The sequence below is a fragment of the Dermacentor andersoni genome, chromosome 3, assembly GCF_023375885.2.
Source record: "Dermacentor andersoni chromosome 3, qqDerAnde1_hic_scaffold, whole genome shotgun sequence".
Taxonomy (NCBI): domain Eukaryota; kingdom Metazoa; phylum Arthropoda; class Arachnida; order Ixodida; family Ixodidae; genus Dermacentor; species Dermacentor andersoni.
The window spans coordinates 31,892,450-31,910,554 of record NC_092816.1 but is presented as its reverse complement, the minus strand read 5'-3'; the positions used below and the strand labels follow the sequence as shown (position 1 = coordinate 31,910,554).

Sequence of the window (18,105 nt, the reverse complement as noted above, 5' to 3'; positions counted from 1 at the left end):
TTGCCACAGCAGAAACTGGCGAGCAACAGAACGTTCAGATCATACAGACCTTTGCAGCGACTTTGCTGACGCCGATTTCGCCTGTTTAAGAAACATGTCGGAATGAACGTGCACGAACGAATTAAACGACTTTCCGTATACAGTGTCTTGCGATGCCACAACAAGGCGGCGCAAGTACCGTCACAATTTCTTTTTTGCACGTATTTTCTTCGCAATCTCGCACCGAAACATCTTTCGACGCCTTTAAGACATTTTTCACGAATTGGATTTATTTTTTGTAATACATCACGTAATATTCGTAAAACCGCAGAACGTGCCCAAATTCGTAAAACTTACGGAAAATTTGGGAGAGTTGGCATGTGTGCCGTATACGTATTGCCCTTTCGGAGATACCGGATTACTAGACGCGGACGGCTTGGACACTGGCGGCGACATTTTGTGGCGCAGCGGTGTTGCTATGTTAATGCCATCCACATCCCCGAAACCCATTATTCAGATCCGTACATCGTGATACGTTGAGGCTGTCTTACTTCCTCCCTGGTTTCTCCTCTCTCTTCCCATCCGCGTTCTCAGAGGTCGCGACGGCGTCAGAAGACACACGCACACTACACCCCAAAGAAACCGGCCTTCGTAAGGAAGATGGGGCAAAATCGCAAAACTACTTACAAGGGTTGACGCTTTATATATACACAAATATTCGGAAACGATCGAAGCTTCATTAACTATATTGAGGGTACTCTTCTGATTCCGTCTATTCTCTTTCTGGAATTCTCATAGGCAGGCGACCTTTCCTGGTAGACATAAAGCGATTGTGCAGACTTGCAACGTGCTCTTCAATTGTGACGTTGTCCTGAGATATTTAGTGACATTTTGCTGTCTTCGCAGTCACTGCGTGTATTCCTATTCCTGCTTAGTCGATGTGATACGGAGTGTCCATATCCAATTCGTAGTCACCGCAGTAGCCGTTCAAGATTGGCTGCGTCGGTATGCCGCGCCTGCCAAAAAAAAAAGAAAAAAAGAAAAGAAAAGACAAATAAGCAAAATGAGCAAACAGAATAGTATAGTGAAATGAGGAGTGGTCAATGGTACTGAATAGACGTAAGCATGTGTATATACCGTTACTTCAGGCAAACCAGCAGCTGCGTACGGTGTTAGCAGAACCATGACAATAGCATACGCATCACGTGCGACTATAGGCAAGAGCTTCCCATGGTCGCAGCTGTGGCTTTGTTCTCTTCACGTGAGAAAACATTGTATTGCATTTTGAACAGACTCAATGTTATTTCATTTACTTTATTTCTTCTTGACCGAAACATATGTGACTGGAGTTATCGCCTCATTTTGACCTTTGTTTCGCTTTTCTTGTGCACCGACCAAATAATTTTCTGGTGCACCCAGTAACGAGAGATCAATGATAAAGAGTTCTTTGCCATAGGCTTATATAACTAGGTATGAATGTTGTTTTTCTTCTTACACTTGTATGACATCCGTTGTCAAGAGTATGAACTTTTTTTAGGGAGCCACTCCGCTCCTTCGGTATATATCGCCTTGTCGGCGCAAATTAATCGCCCGAAATCTTAAATTTTTTAATTAAAGGTATCAAACACGTGCCGAAAGTAGTTTCCTCACACTTAACAGCTCTGAAAGTGCAACCCAAAGCCTTCACTTCACTCCACTTCAACCCAAAGCCTTCACTTCAGCTCTCACGTGCGCTCACCCGTGGTCTCACACCAGCGGTCACACGACGCACCATCGCACGCTCTCGTATTACTTCAGAACAAAGTTGACGATGCAGAGAGCATGCAGTTGTTGCGTTTCTTTTTCTTTTTTGCTCTCCCAAATCCGCGAGGTGCCTTTGTGCAGGCACCGCTCGGCACGAGCAAGGTTGCCTATGTTCCTTGAACGTGTCACGTGCGCCTAGCTGATGGTGGCATACGCGTGGTGTCGCCAGGTCGTCTTATAGAGCTTTCTGTGTTAACCGCCTTGCTGGTCGAGCTATTTAGTTTTACAAAAAGTGTCAGCGCATGTAGTGTCAGCACATGAAGAAAAGTAATTTTGGTTAAAGGCACGTGCACGCGCTAACTGTACACCGAGTCAAACGCCGTTGAGCGCGCCCCTACAGACCATTTCGTATATAGCATGTCGACCAAGAATGGCCACTGTGCTGTTTTATGAATAGAAGGGCCACGGGCTGGTCTCGGGACAAAACAGTACAATCATTTCTTCAACGACCAAGACACAGGTGAAGATTTGGATTCTACCTGAGCATACGGCAGCGTTGTTGGTCCAGCCGGAATGCGGCGTCGTCCGTGTTATTGACGCCAGCGCTGCTCCACAAACGCTCGGCAACGGCTGAAGCGCGAGGCCTGCACACGAAGGGAAAATAATTGTTTTCTTGGAGAAGTTCTTTCCATTCAGCTAGTCGGTCACACATAGTGAAAACTCTTGTCGATGCTAATAGACGGCGACGAGACAAATACAAAATGGACCGCCTGCTAACAAGTGATCATTATTCGGAGGGACGCTTGCTTGTTTATGCGCATCCTAGGCACACAGGGAACGTAATCACCACGACTTACATGAGCACAGAGAAGTGAAGGCTGGCACTATCTTCGATACGTAGTTGGAGTGATAAGACCTGGGAGATCCTCTTAAAGGGCGCCTATACACTACATCTCATGATTAAAAAGTTGGAAGACGATGCAACCTCCAGTTGAAGTGGATGAAGGACAAAGTCTTCCTGAAAGACAAAGGTGCAGTTATTTCGCACCGCACTCAATTGTGTCACCCCTTGCGCGAGGGGAGTAGGAGGTGCGTCTGAATTTCTTTACTGCACATCTTCGGGATCGGTCCACAGTTTGAGCCTGCACTATATTCGGAATCAGTTTACACTTTTAGGCTGCACCTTCGTAAATGTGTGTCAGCACTGCTATAAGACTACTGTTTCGATACCTGTATAGCGCAAATAAATGCTCGGTTTAAGTTTTCCTCATGAGTACGCAGTCGTGAAATAAGCATATAGAAGTTATATCGCTGATTGTGCCTAGTCTTTTGCCTTTGGTGTGCCTGTGCTCGCGTTCATGCCTGGTTAGAAAATCCAAGCGATAAAGAAGTATTGCATATGGTGAATATGTGTTACCTACCTATCCTCGAACGAAAATGACATTTCTGAGGTGTTTCACTTGGCCACGTAGCGACGTCTTTCGTCCGTTACAAATATACCACGTTCGTGTCTCGTGCTTACCAAAGCCTGGAGATCAAATTGGTGCCGTCGACGTATTCGCCCCACATACAAGCCTCACCGCCGACGACCAAGTTCTTTTCTTGTTCCGTGCCTGCAAAATGAACCGAAGCAGTCAGATTTCGAGTTCCCCGGCCCCACAATATGTGTCAGGATCATGCCCCTTTACGAAGGCGATTAAGCCACATACGGAAACAATGGCTTCGGGCTAACGCTTCAGACAGTGCTTTATCATATGAAGTAGTCTGACTATAAAAATATCGTACATATCGTGCGCGGCAACAGAGTCACGTATACGTGCTGAGGCATCGCGGCGGGCACTGACTGTTCTAAATTTAATTGGATTGTGAGGTTGTTGTTTTTTTTTGCTAAAACCACGATCTGATTGTGAGGCACGCGTACCGCGTTGTGTATGTGTGGGCGGGAGGGGGGGGGGGGGGGGGGGGGAGGCTCCGAAGGAATTTCGATCACCTGTGGTGTTCTTGAGGTCAAAACGGTACACGACCATTTTTGCATTCCGCCCTCATCGGGAGGTGGCTGCCGCGACCGTAATCGAAATCGAACCTACGACTTCGTGCTCAGCAGCGCAACATCATAGCTACCGGGCACAGTGGGTCAGTGAATTAGTGCGATTTCGTCATGACAAACTATAACCATAGTATTGAGAAAGACTTGCGAATTACGCTTAAACGAAATGAAAGCGTCTTCGTGAAATTCGCTATATATATAGAACAAGAAGTGCACGTGCCGCATTTCGTGTGCCATCCGTATAGACGTGCACATATACGACACTGACACATGCACGTGTCACATGCACGCACCAACAAAATGAAAACCTAACATAGAAATGAGAATCAGCGAGTACCGGAATCTTATAACTGCGCAAATGCGGCGGGCGCAAGGCGCGCTGTGTATCGGCTCATGCCAACCCTATGGAACGAGGCTTGCTGTTGCATAGAAAAAAATTGAGAGCGTGTAACCGTGCAAACCATCATCTTGATAGTGATAATGGCCAACCTACGCACATGATGTGACGAGGTGTCACCTAAAAAAGCCGACACGCCCAAAGTAGTAGTAGAAGAAAAAGCAGAAGAAAGGTGAACGCGCCAAAATTTGCCAGTACCTCGCATTGATGCGTACTGGTTTCCGGCATTGTTCAATGACGTCAGATGATGTGACGCACGGGCCCGGAAGTTATCTAGGTCTTAGGACACGATGTAAAACAACAGTGTATACGGCCAGGGCGTCGAAAGATATAGCAAACTGCGTTTTGTCTTCTTCCGTTCATGTACCGCCATCGTGCTGCCGCGTTGCATCTTTTGTACAACGTTATTGTCAGGTGGTCTATAACAATAGAGAAACATGTGCCCACCGTTAAAGCCACGAGGATCGCACCGGTAGAAGTCCTTCCAGTCTGGCCCGTCGCGGATGTGATTCAGGTACCAGCAAGCCGACACCACCATCTGGTATCCCTTGCGCGCGACAGCTCTGGCATGGGTCTGCCACGGCGTCACATTTTTGTGCCATGGTCCGCCTCTCCAGATCACAACCAGTGTGTCGTTTGCCGCCTACACCCCGCAATGAGGTATAAGAAAATGAAACGCAATTCAATTGAGCGCCAACACTTTTCGTCTATACAGTTACTCAACACGTGTTACGTTTAGTGACCTAGTGACACTTCACGAAAGAAGACGTGATGCACTAGGTACAGTTGCCAGAAATTAACCTCACTGGGAATACTAGTGCGATGGCGCGTTTAGGCGAAATGGCGGGGAGAACAGGCTAGGCAGTGTCTAAAACGACAAAAACAAAGTGCAGCCTACCACGATTTTGACATTTGCGCGCGTGAAGCAATGTGGCAGCTCTGCAGTCAACGGTATACCATTGCCTCTTTCGGTATTGTTGAATTCCTATGGAAGCTGTAAAAATTAATAACGTATCTGTTATTATGCCAGAATTTGTACCCGTTGCAATGTCACTATGTATATATGCCTCAAACACGATGCTGTGACGGCCGTGGCGGGGATGTATACTGCTACACATGTGCATTCAATCTAACACAATAACATCAGCCAGCTTCTGTTCAGTCTAATAGAAACGTAAATACTTGGCGCTTACTACTGCTTCGTTTTATAGCAGAATTCTGTAATTTTTGTCAGACATTATGTCAAATACGTTCTCCCACTCCGTAAATGTTTTCCTACGCAGGATTCAGGGCTCATTCTTACGAGTGGGCCCCGACCTCATTTTTGTTATTCTATAGAACCCGGTGATTCGAGCAGCATACAGTTCAACCCATAAACTGCCCGCTTACTCCCACACACGAACTTGTACCTCGGATCCTTTCAGAAAGGAATGGTATGTGGTAGGTATACTACGGCACGCTTAAAGTGCGAGCAGAACTCGTACGAGAAGCACTATTGAGCATATCAATGAGCCTGTCAAATTTAAACTTTAGTTTTTTTTCATCTTTTTTTTGTACCACGAAATTACGAAATTAGGCGTGAACGTTAAGGCAAGCTTACGATTGGTCAATCATGACCTACCCGAAGTGTCTATAGTGCGCGGCACATCAAAGGTTGTTCCCTACGATGAGCTTACGTGGACGTTTTTGTCAATGGGGTCTTGCCAGATCATGTACTTGGCACCCAGCTCCTGGACGTTGGCCAGTGTCCGCTCTACATAGTACTGCTCAAGCTGGCTCAAGGTGCGGAAACCTTGCTTCTTCATAAACTTGGCAATCTCGGGACTTGATTGCCTGGGCAACAAAGCGGGGAGTGAGGTCAAGCAGATAGATAGATTTAGGTTGTATAAGTTCATTCGATATGTTAACAGCTCGTCCATAGAAATAAAAACAAATCATCTGTTGCTAAAGTATGGACTGTCAAAATTTTAAACCAGGCTCATTATCCTTGCCTCAGTTATGGTAAGGCTGGAGAAATAGAAGTAGCCGTGAACAGGAATTCTCAGCTTTTTTCCGGTTACACGAACTGAAAAACACAGTGTGGTATACCGACCAGCAGGAGTAGTAGACTTCGTCCATGCCTAGGTGTATGTAGCGGTCCTTAAAGACCTCGATGACTTCTTGAAAGATGCTTCTCATGACGTCATAAGTGTAGTTCTGTGTGGGGTCCAGCATCTCAAACGCCGCGTGCTTGGTGTAGTTTGGTTTTCCCCGGGTGCGATTGAAGTAGCACGCTGTGAGGATCTCTGGAAGAAGTCGAGGACCTCAAGCCATAACTGACAACGCAAGGTACATGAAACGAAGGTGGCTTGCAACAAAAACCGATAAAGAAAAATAAGCTTGTGAAGCCGTTGTATGTTATGTAGGTAGTCCACATTTGAATGCACCGTAAAATGTGTTTATAAAACTGCGCTTCGCAAACTGGAAGGTGGTCCGCGAGCTCAGCTATATAGAATCGTCTATAGCGAAGGAACAGGCAAAACGATTCGGCATGCATTTACGGAGACCCTTCACTGCGTAGTGGCGATCCTTGCTCTACTACCGGATCCTTAAAAAAATGCAAAAACAACAACAACAACAACAACAAATCCGAAATTGGGACTTCGACTATATTGCACGTGTCAAAAACGTCTAGAACTTCTTGAAACTGTGTCCCGATAAGAGGAAGGATAGCGTAGTGAAGGCTAGGTCTTGTAACGTCTGCAAGACCAAAGACAAGAGAGAGAGAGAAGAGAGAGCCTGGCTTGTGCTTTAACGCATTAGAAATGCAATGAAAAATGCATCGGTAGCGCCTTCGTGACTTCATTGCCGAACTTCCGCAGTGACTACGTTTAAGCTTGGTCCTCGCAGTCGTGACGAATTCGTAGGCACCGAGACTTCAGCTTGAAGGAATCGGCGCCCGCCTTCTTGGTGTCGGGGGTCATGCATGCAGGCGTGACGCACTCGTGGCACCTGCATCTCCAATCAGCCGCGTCGTCTTGCTAGTGCCAGAACGCCGCGTTCACACTCTCCCGCCATCTTTAGAAATCAGAAGAGAATAACGCGCGTCGCTCTAGGGGTAATGCAGGCAAATGAGCCCTGCAGACGCTTCAGTCGCAGTCAAGCATGATCAACTGGCTCGAAGGCATAGATAGTTAATAAACGGGCCTTACCGGGGAAGATCTTTCCCAGGGCTTGCGTGTGTCCCGGAGTGTCGATCTCAGGGATGACGCGGATCCCACGCAGCCGAGCGTACTCGATGATGTCTTGAACGTCATTTCGACTGTACACGTATCTTGGGGAATACGCACTCTGCGTATGAGACGGAGCAAGAGATATTACGTTTAAGATAACTAGAGAGGTTAGCCTTGCTTTAGGCGTGGCGCACTACTGCAGTTGTGGATGCTGAACGATAGTAAAAAAAAAAAAGACGCATACGATTATATAGCGACAGAAAATTCAAATTCCTACACAAAACACTGTAACATGCGAATTGTGTCAGTTTTCAACGTCATGGTTGCGGGCAGTGTTTCCTAGGAACTTAGGAAGCGCCTTTGTAGCACTTTCCAGGAATAGTATAGATGAAACGTACACACCTTCCACTCACATCCCTTTACCTCTTCCGAGTTCTACCAAGCAGCAGAAGGACTACGATGTTTTGGGGTAGATATTTGCGAAAGACGGCGCTTTTTTTGTGTGTGTGAGGCTCCACGTGTGCCGAGATCATGGCCGCTAGAAGCAGTCTGTGTTCATACCTATTGCATGTATTTTTATTCTCCAATACGCATCAGCTCACAGATATGTCGTTGACTACAGTGTGAGACGGCTAGTCGTGTGAAGTTAGAGGAAGGAACCCAATAACGGGAACATTCATAGTGCTTAAGAGTGTGTAGACTTTAGAGCTTCTTTATTAATGGGAACCAGTGATATCAAGCACGGATATAAGATGCAACAAGAAGATTAAAACTGGCGTCTTGGTGGCATCTGCCACCCTCTTCCCATTTTTAATATGAACACATGCGTCCGTACACAATACATTTCGGACCTTCTTCGACGCATCACTTGTGAGACGTGCTTTTACCTGCGTCAAGTTCGGGTACGTTGCCATTTCCAGCGGCCACGACTGGTCGTCGACGAGATGCCAGTGGAAGGCATTAAATTTGTTGTAGGCCATGGCGTCCTGCGAAGCGACGGGCAGACATCAAACCCAAGGTATAACACCCAACTAAAATCGAATTCACTGTGAACCACGATTGATTCATAAGGCACATTTTGCCTAGTTTCTCGAGAGCGAGCTTACACCGCTCTTAATCGTACGAGATAGTAAAGAACCTTGTTACTTGCCGCAGTCAATGTTAGAGTACATGTTTTCTGAAGATTCGGCATCATCTACTACTTCCACCTGCCGCCTACCCATTCATGCTCTTAAAACTCGGCTGGTCCAACGTACTCGATTTGAACTTCAAAGAGATTAGAAGGTTTCTGTCTGCTAAATCTGGTGATTACCATACCCACATTAATTTTTGCTGCCTCAGAACCGACTAAATTTGCTAACGTTGGGTTTAGTTTCACGTTTCAGAGAATACTGGCTGCGAACAGAAATTGTTGGAGTTCCACTTTTATGACTTACCAAGTTCTGCTTAAGAACCTTTATAGTTTGAAAATGTCTCGACGAATCAAGCAGTACGCCTCTGTAGGAGAACCTGGGGGAGTCATCTACAATGGTTACATTTATGAGAAACTGGAAGAGAAAAGCAAAGCAGACAGTAAAGCTGTGCACTGGAATACATTTAAGCTTGAGCAAGGTAAGTTATTCTGTAATTATCACAGCAATTATTATAGTATATGTGACAGGGACCGTCTAATTGCCAGTTGAAGATAGAGCGGTTCATATATCTACTCGCAAATATCAACTTCTGTTCATGCGCCGTTTCTTAACGAATTGTCGTCTGAATACAGATTTTGTTCACACGATTACAAAGGTATAGGTGCCGAGTTCCATAGTTATGCCGATCATTTTTAACTCAGTACACGCGAGGGGATGAAAACTGATTTCAAAATCATGGTAGAGTCAGACAAATAAAGAAAACACGAAGAAGCCAACGAGTACGACATGATTGTACGGTCGTTTACTATATCCTAGAATTTCCAACATTTTATTTGCTTTATTTATCAGCTTCGCGTTTTTTTATGGTTCTCCTCGCCGATAATAGATTAACCATTCGATCGATTCGATCTAACTGTGACAAACAGCAGTAATGTAGGCAGACGACATCGTTTTAGCAGACCGGATGTGCAGTATACATCACACGTATTGATGAAGCAACACTTACGTTTCTGGCGTTCACTCACCGCTTTGCTAACAGAATCCTGATGAACGAGTTGACTGAACGTTTCGAGTCCTGTAAAGAAGTCACAAAACTTAGCATACTTCCGTTAAGCACACTGAATTTTGGACTTTATAAATGGACAGGTCGGTGCGAGAGGTTAAGGAATCAGAAGGTCATCAAATAACAAAAACATGTTCACAACCTGACCATGCAATAAACTGTGTTTCAGCTCAAGGATATGCGCACATTAAGAGAAGAGCTCGCTCGCCTGCTTCGTTGTTCCGCAAGCTTTTGAGAACATCACAAAACTTCACTTACCGCGTAAAGCACCCCAGACAGTCTGAGACCTCAGTACAGCGTCGCCGTGTTGTGGTACAACAAGGGAATCTTGAAGTAACGAAGAAAACAGAGCGTCGTTACTATCGCTTCGTCAGTGACATAAAATCAAAAAGAAAAAAAAAAGACAATCACCTTGAGGACAATTGTGCCGCTTGCGTAAATCGATCAGAGCAAAACTCAAGCAAAGCACACTGTGAGGGATGGCGCTGGCGCATACATGTATACGCGGGCATAAGAATCAAGAGCCGGATTTACAATACTTGTTCGTATAAGAGCCGTCTGCTATCGGCTGGCCTCTTTCGATAATAATATGTACAACATCACGATTGGCTTGGCACCTGCTCTTACGAACAGTTCGGAAGTAATAGTGTTTTACTGAATGCGGGCCCAGAAATTTACGCGTAAAATGCGTGGCGACAAACAAGACTGATGGTAGTCCAAAATCAAGAAAGGGGCTGACAGAGGGAATAGCACACTGTGGTATAAAGTTTGTAAACAGGGATAAGGTGCCTCAGAAAGGCTGGCCAACGTTCCGATAGGAGGATCTATCTTCGTCAAAGGCCTCTGACGAAGATAGGTCCTCCTATCGAAACGTTGGCCAGCCTTTCTGAGGCACCTTATCCCTGTTCACAAACTGTATACCAAGACTGATGGTATGTATACTGCCACCTGAGTGCTTCTACGTACTCTCTTATGAATGAAGTGTACGAAGGGTGACATCAGCCAAGTTCCAGCCAAGCTCTGACCGGATCTTCAAATCGGATGTTACCGATCATCCGGCTAATATAGAGCAATTGCAACAAAATACTTTGGCATTGGTCGATCCAGGAGACGAATGAACAAAATTTTGTCGTCAGGACCTTGACACCCGCCGTGGTTGCTTAGTGGCTATGGTGTTGGGCTGCTAAGCACGAGGTCGCGGAATCGAATCCCGGCCACGGCGGCCGCATTTCGATGGGGGCGAAATGCGAGAACACCCGTGTACTTAGATTTAGGTGCACGTTAAAGAACCCCAGGTGGTCGAAATTTCCGGAGTCCTCCACTACGGCGTGCCTCATAATCAGAAAGTGGTTTTGGCACGTAAAACCCCGTAATTAATTTTTTTTTAGGACGTTGACGCTTTGCATTAACATCGGTACAGCATGGACTAAGTATAAGACGCGGCCTTCCCATTTTCTTCGCTTCGCTCCTAATGTCATTTCGCTTGCCGAATATCGCCATATATCGACCAAATATCGACCCATCGTGTCTGTATAGCTGTCGGCGCGGATACGTTAGCTTCATGAGCGCGCGAACTCACAGCTCTCGTCGTCCTTGTGCTGCGGGTAGCCGCAGTATTCCCGTCCCTGATATTGAGTCACCTCGACCCTGAGCTCGGGCAGTACTCGGTCGTCGACGACGGTCGAGACGCCATCTTCTCCTTCCGAAGGACCTCTTCGCGTGTCTCCGAGGAAGGCGAGTTTGCGGTAGCGAACCAGAGCCTTGGCTATCACGTCGCACGATTCGGCGGCTGCCGATCTTAGTGCGAACGTGTCCGGATCCAGGCTGCGCTGCAGCGGCGACGACTGCCATCGCCGAGGAGCGGGCCACGGAGATCCTGGCGGAGGCCGCCGGCCCTGCGCGTGAAGTGGACGACACAGCTTGAATGACAGAGGCAGCGCTATGGTCGTTGCCGCAAAATTAACTCGAGAACCAGATGACCGAAGAGACGCAGAACTTACAAAGCTTATCCGTAAGAGCTGAGTCGCATTGGCTGTTCAATTTTGCAAATCACATACTCGATATAAAGGCTTGCTGGTGCTGGTTCTGACGAACTGTTTTAACTTACGATCTGCTTTGTGAAATTCGGCCTGAGAGTGTTAACATTAATATTACTCACAGAAACCTGTATACACCTCGCCAAGAGCAAGAGAAGCAAGCTAGTGATTGTATACTAAGATGAGCACCACATCCACTCTCTTTGAGAGGAGGGAAAAAATAAAGAAGGAAAAATGAGAAGAGGAAGGCAGCAAGGCTAGAGCACTATACGTCGCTTCACATGCATTGCAGATTGAGGAGAAGAATTGGAGACGAGAGCCGAGCCTCATAATTGAAAATATTTCTAGAACGGCTTTGTGGGACTTCGTATCACCTTAAAGCTTGTCCTTTACTGAAGTGAAACTCGACGTTTTGGGGGACACTGCACTGAAGCTCAACCTCTTGGGAGTGAAACGATCAAAGCACTTAGCCAACTTTCAGCAGTCATCGCATTGCGCTGCTGAGCAATTCCAATAGTTTCGCTTTTTGCGATATTCGCTCACCGAACAGAGATGGTAGGAAAACATTGAGACATGGGCCACCCCAGTGTTGTCAGTGTACATTCTCTGTGTGGTCACCCGTCTTGTTCAACGGTCAAAAATGAATTAGTACCAACTAGCCTAATTAATTTCACATAGGTTAAGAAGGTGATGCCACGCAGCGTACGAAGAAATCGCAGCATTCTGAACGGATAGCGGAACGAACCTGTATATCCACATGATTATTGTGAAAACAAATGGCATTGTACGCTGCCAAAGATGCGGGTAGTTCTCACAAGATGAAATGTGAATCACATTAGCGCAGGTAGACAGCATTAATTAGAAGCGTTTCTTTTCTATGATGTCAGTGAACTGCCTTCGCAGCTTGGATACGTCTACCAAATGCGTCTTAAAATTAATTTATGCATTCTTTAAACTTACAATTACTTCGCATATTGACAAAGGCACTCAGTCGGCTGTTCCATTGCCAATTACCAACCTTGAACTCTTGTACATTCACCAGCGTATCGAACACTTGATTTACCTTTCTGTATATTAGACTTCCAAATAAACTCATGCCTTACCTGTTGATGGACTGAAACGTTTGTGGCCCCAATATCCAGAGTAGCTTAACATGATGTCATCTGTAAATCGGAACTTCCTTGAAAAACACCTACTTTAGCTCTTATCCGTAATCCCTTCCTAATATACTGTTTTAGATACTTCGTGAAGGGGTGCACTGAATGGACAACGGAGCCATGAACCCGAGGAAGGAAGAAGGAAGGAAGCCTGGGTTTGTTATCACACAGACTATGATGAGCAACGTTTAAATTGTTGAAATGGCCAAGTTTCTGGCAAGCACTTCATTCTAGACATGAAGCAATCCTGAATCAGCAGGCTTGATGTCAGCCTCCGGATTAGCCTCTACCATGTTCCTTTGCCGAAGGAATCTCTACTACTTGGCATAACATTTTGGGTTTGTTCTCAGCATCCTCGTTCGTAAGAGCTGTTTGCTATTCGCCGACCATAAAAATGGGGGTGACGTCCGCCTTCAATAAGAGTTTTATCGTAAGAACATCTCTTTAATCGAAAGTTCTTTTTATTCTTGCTTTCGTTTCTTAAATAAATGAGAAAAGAGAAACATATGGCACCATCCTGTATCTACATGAGGGAGGGTATCGAGCACTGAGTCACTAGAATTGCTTGTTTACCATTCCGAGTCCAGGGCCCGCATTCACCAAAAAGTCTTACGCTAGAATTGTTCATATTAAAATAATTCACCCAATTGGGATACTGGACATATTTTTTGTGAAGCTGGCTGGCCAATGGCAAAGGCCTCACTCCGGAAATAAACATGTCTTGTGCGGAATGGACACCACAAAGAAAGAAAGACAAGTTACAACAAAGCGCGCCGTTGTGGTCCATGTTCTTTTTCGTTGTCTTTCTTTTGCTCGTGTTTCTGAAGGTCACCGACGACCCCAACGCTACGTCGTTTTGGAAACTCTGCCTCTTTGAGCCGTTACACGAGCCAGCAATCCGAAGGATCGATATCGTATACAGCAAAGGCTAATAAGGCGTGTAGTTGACGATACAAACTTTTCATCTCACAAACATTTTACTTCCTAAGTTCCATCATTAAAATTGTTAATACCCTTGTTTTTATCCACCTAATTTAACCGCCCGATTCATGACCAATATCTTATTGTGGGTATGCGCCGCTACCACTCTGGTCAACAACAACGACAACGACAACAACAACAACAACAACAAGGAAGTGCGCACAAACAACGAGAGACTATACGCAGAAAGAGAAAATTAGTGTCTGCCGAATGGAGACAAGCACATTCCGACAGCTTACCCGGAGCGGATGGCGGACTTCTATGTAGGTAATGAAGGCGTAGGCCAGTACCAGTGTAGCCAGCACCAGTAGAATCCTCAGAAGCGGTGATTTCATGATGATCTCTCTAAGCGCGACACCCTAGCTTTCAGGTGACCGTGGGTCAAATGGGTCAAACGTGAAAGAAGAAATAACAAAAAAAAAATCCGAGGGGAGTCTCATCGAGCAGGTATCTGGAAAGCTCCGAGGAAGAGCCCGAAAGCCCTGTGGTGACCACGGGTCCCTCCACTGATGACCGATTGCGCGCGAAACTATGTCGCACGGTCGACCATCCCCGAGTGCGACTGCCAATGCGAACCAATCAGACCGGCGCTTGACGTCGGTTTGATTGTCGCTACTCGAGAGAAACGCTGTGATTGCAAACCAGTTTGGGTGACAAGGCCTCCCTCCTTCACCGACGGCCCGGCAGTGGGGTCCGTTGACGACCTGCACGCAGCCCTAGGTGGCACTGCCGACAAATAACGGAGGGCATCACTAGGCACTCGCAAAAAGCGAGTCCAAAGCTACAGAGGGTATCAGGGCACCCCGCCAGGTAACGCCTCTTACATAAGCCTTAAAGCGATGCCTGTGGTCGATGTGGCAACCAACGCGACGGGGCGTGGACGCGGCGGCAGCGACGGAAAACATATATTAGAGAACTTGCAAGGACACCACAAGTTGTACTCAGTTCGGAAAGCCGCGTTGCGTAATATGGTAAAATAAGTAAAATTGCGCAGAAATCAGGAGGAAAAGAAGTATCGCCGTGAACGCGTGGAGATGAGTTATACACGATTAAAAGCGCTTGCCGACAACACCTTTTATGTGGAAGAAGGTACATGCGCTTGTAGCACTGGCAGCGAGCCATCGGCAGTACAGCGTGCGGTCCTTTGCATTGGCAGGTCGTGTGTCGGTATCACTCCTGCGACAGAACAGCTTGCACTGGTAAATGTCTCGCATCTGGGCACACATGAATGCCTGCCAGACATGAAATTCATGTAAACAATAGCATCAACATGCGGTTTGACAATCAATCAATCAATCAATCAATCAATCAATCAATCAATCAATCAATCAATCAATCAATCAATCAATCAATCAATCAATCAATAAATCAATAAATCAATCAATCGATCGATCGATCGATCGATCGATCGAACGAACGAACGAACGAACGAACGAACGAACGAACGAACGAACGAACGAACGAACGAAGACAAGTCCCTCCACAGCCATGTCGTAAAGTAGCGATTCTGGGAAACCACGCTTTCAACGACTTTTTACTGTAATCCTTACAGACGCCGCGTTCACAAGCATGCGCCGGCGCTAAGGTTCGAGAACATGGTCGCGATACAAAAGGTGGATTTCTTTTTTTTTTTTTTTGTCAGAGCGTTTAGTTAGAATCTGAGCAGTGCGCTATGCAAGTGCGTACGAAAGTTACGCAGTACCGAATTTAACTCTAGTCTAAGCAGCCAGGCCATGAGAAAATATTTCTTTTGTGTGCTAAAAACGCATTAAATTTTGCGAAAACAAAGGGGACGTCATTCGCTCGAAGGACCTCTTGCATAGACGAAAGTTACCTGAAAATTATTTGGCGAAACCTAGCACACCTTCCCTGATGAAATTATGAGGATTCGCGTCGATGTCTTCAGATTCTCTACATTGCCTTGACAAATCCCGAACACATAACCCTTTGATATGAACGTGGACTCTTCGTATTAACTCGCTGATGTAAGATCTGCTGTATTGAAGTGAGTGAAAATTTTATCCGTAATGTGCGACGATTGGGGCGGGGTGGGGCCATAAGCACCCCAGCCTAGGTGACGGCCTCGAGTCCTTGGACATGGGCGGCTTCCTCGGACTGCCGGACGGCCCACAGTTGATCGGCGAGGTCGTGGCTGAGCAGGGCCGCCTCCCAACGCACCCGCGGTTCGAGACTGCCATGTCTGCAACGTTCGTCGGGGACTCCTGCTGCTCGTTAGAGGGGCATTCCCACAGCATGCGCTGCAGCATCGCTCTGGCTCCGCACGCTTTAAACTCGTCGAATGAATAAAGGTCGGGGTAGCAGAGGCGAAGTACCGCCGGGTTAGGGTTACGTGTGTGTCTGCAATGGCCTCCAGGCAACCGCCTGTTTCTTGTTTAGTTTGGCGTGCGGTGGTGGGTATTTGCATCTGTTCAATCTGTAGTGTTGCATGTTGTCTCTGAAAGTGGTCATGCGGTCACCCCACGTCCACTCCCGCATCGCTCTCGCGGTGGGCTAGACGCTGGGATTGCCGGCGGACGCCACGGCTCGGCATGCAAGTCCTCGAGCCGCCGCGCTCGCCGCTGTGTTGAAGTCAAGAATAAAAAAAGGGATGCTTTCGTTTTTTCTGTGTCATTTAGCTTCCGTTTGAATAAGGTGTTGTCAGGTATTGCTATACATTTAGCTATCATACCTTTCTTGGTAGGCTTCGAGAAAAATGAAGCATCAGTTCAAAGCTTGTTGTCAAGCACAAAAGGCGTCAACGCTTTAGGAACCTTTGTCGTCGGCTGCTTCGCGCGTTCAGGTCAATGCACTGTGCACATATAGCAGCACCACAGCACTTCGAGGCGCGTCGATGGCACATTGTTTTGGGCGGAGAACACAACATCGACGACTGTGTTTTGAACGCCATAGTAGCAGCGGCGAGCAAGACGTCGGTGCCATATATTATCGCTCGAACAGTAGGCGGCGTGGCGCGAGAACTCCAGACGACCGCTGCTACATTCCGCAGCGATCTTGACCAAGAGAGCGTGCCATGGAAGAGTACGAGCTCTCTGATAAGATACGGGCTGATCTCGGCAATCGACTTCTCCGTCTCGTAAGCGGGCGTTCCTGAAGGAGTCACTGCATCTGAGACGGCACATTTCAGTAGCGAGAAAGTCGTTGTCTAGCATTAATTCTCGCAATAGTTTCAGGATAAATAGTAAGAGTTTTCAAAAATTACGCATCTACTGCGTAAAAAAAAAAAGCAACTTTCGTCAAATTGAGTGCAGAATCCGTGAAAGCTGAGTGCCTTAGAAGTCAGTGCCTCTTTTCGTGGCAAACCTCATCTATATTGAAGGGCTTATGGTAATGCAACTTATTCTAAATAAAACATGTGCTTTAAGCTGTAGTACCAAATATGTGACCTTACCACAGAGAAGAACCTTTATTATGCCAGGAAACAGCGTCAGAACCAAAAGCAAGTGGCGACGCTCATACCTTGAAGTTTGGCACTAGCACCACGTGATCATGGCGGTACACATAGCAATCGTTACAGGCATTTGTTAAGTAATATGATATTATATTGTAGCGTAAACGAAAAATAAACTTGCATAATTTTTAGAGGTTTAATTCTGAATGAAGATCGCAAAACGGAAAGCTGCTATGAAGTCCACCGCATCGCCGACGGTTTAATGCTGAAATTAAAGAAGAAAGCTTTAACCGCGATTTTTTTCGGTCTTAAGCCGTCTTTATCCTGATTAACCAACCCAGAGGCAAGTTGAAATAGTAAGTTCTAACCTAACTTGCATTTGCAGTTCAACTTAACGCATAACAGAACAAATGTGTAAACTGCGGCAGCCTACACTCCTCCTGCCCACCAGAACTCATCATTGGCTGTGGCGTTTTGCTGCTTAGCGCGAGGTCGTGGGTTCGGTTCCCGGGTGCAGCGGTCGCACCTGAACGAAATGCAAGAACGCTCATGCACCGAACTTTCGTTGCTTGCTAAAGAACCCTAGGTCAGAGAAAGAGAGAGAAGTAAACTTTATTGGAGGCGTAAATTAGTAGTTGAGGCCCTGGCAGAGGTGATATATAGCGCGGAGACCATGTGGCCGCGACGCGATTAGCCCACTCTGTCAGCATGACTTGGCATTCGGGGTCATCCGTCTTGATCGCACACTGCCAGGCCTCGAGCGCTGGGGTTCGCCGAAGAATCGCCCGAAATTTATCCGGAGCCTCCCACTACAGGGTCTGTCATAGCCATATTGTAGATACGGGCTTCGTTTACTGGCAAAACAATCTTCCTTTGCTTCTTTTTCTTGCTCGGTTACGTTCGCAGTTGTCTTTTCACCCTTCGAGGGGAAGCCGGCTGATATTAACT

The 18,105-nt window shown here is 46.6% G+C and overlaps 1 protein-coding gene across 1 annotated transcript; it reads right to left on the bottom strand.

Annotated features, from left to right (window-relative positions):
- Positions 1-659: 659 nt before the first annotated feature.
- Positions 660-15,070, bottom strand: LOC126520856 (beta-hexosaminidase subunit alpha-like). Its single transcript, XM_050169658.3, has 13 exons — positions 13,988-15,070; positions 11,154-11,469; positions 9,833-9,901; positions 9,537-9,586; positions 8,815-8,925; positions 8,266-8,364; positions 7,358-7,496; positions 6,259-6,451; positions 5,843-5,999; positions 4,614-4,809; positions 3,245-3,335; positions 2,262-2,366; positions 660-995 (listed from the first exon to the last, which is right to left on the bottom strand). The coding sequence occupies exons 1-13, from the start codon at positions 14,081-14,083 to the stop codon at positions 911-913; spliced, it is 1,707 nt and encodes a 568-aa protein (XP_050025615.2). The 5' UTR covers positions 14,084-15,070; the 3' UTR covers positions 660-910.
- Positions 15,071-18,105: the final 3,035 nt, after the last annotated feature.

Bases quoted from the DNA above. Each gene is read 5' to 3' on its own strand.
- LOC126520856 (XM_050169658.3), bottom strand. From the start codon at position 14,083: ATGAAATCACCGCTTCTGAGGATTCTACTGGTGCTGGCTACACTGGTA. The intron at 9,587-9,832 runs GTAAGTGAAGTT...ACTTCTTTACAG, and splicing joins TGTCTGGGGTGCTTTACGCG to GACTCGAAACGTTCAGTCAA. The intron at 4,810-5,842 runs GTAAGCTCATCG...TGCGGGGTGTAG, and splicing joins CCATTGACAAAAACGTCCAC to GCGGCAAACGACACACTGGT.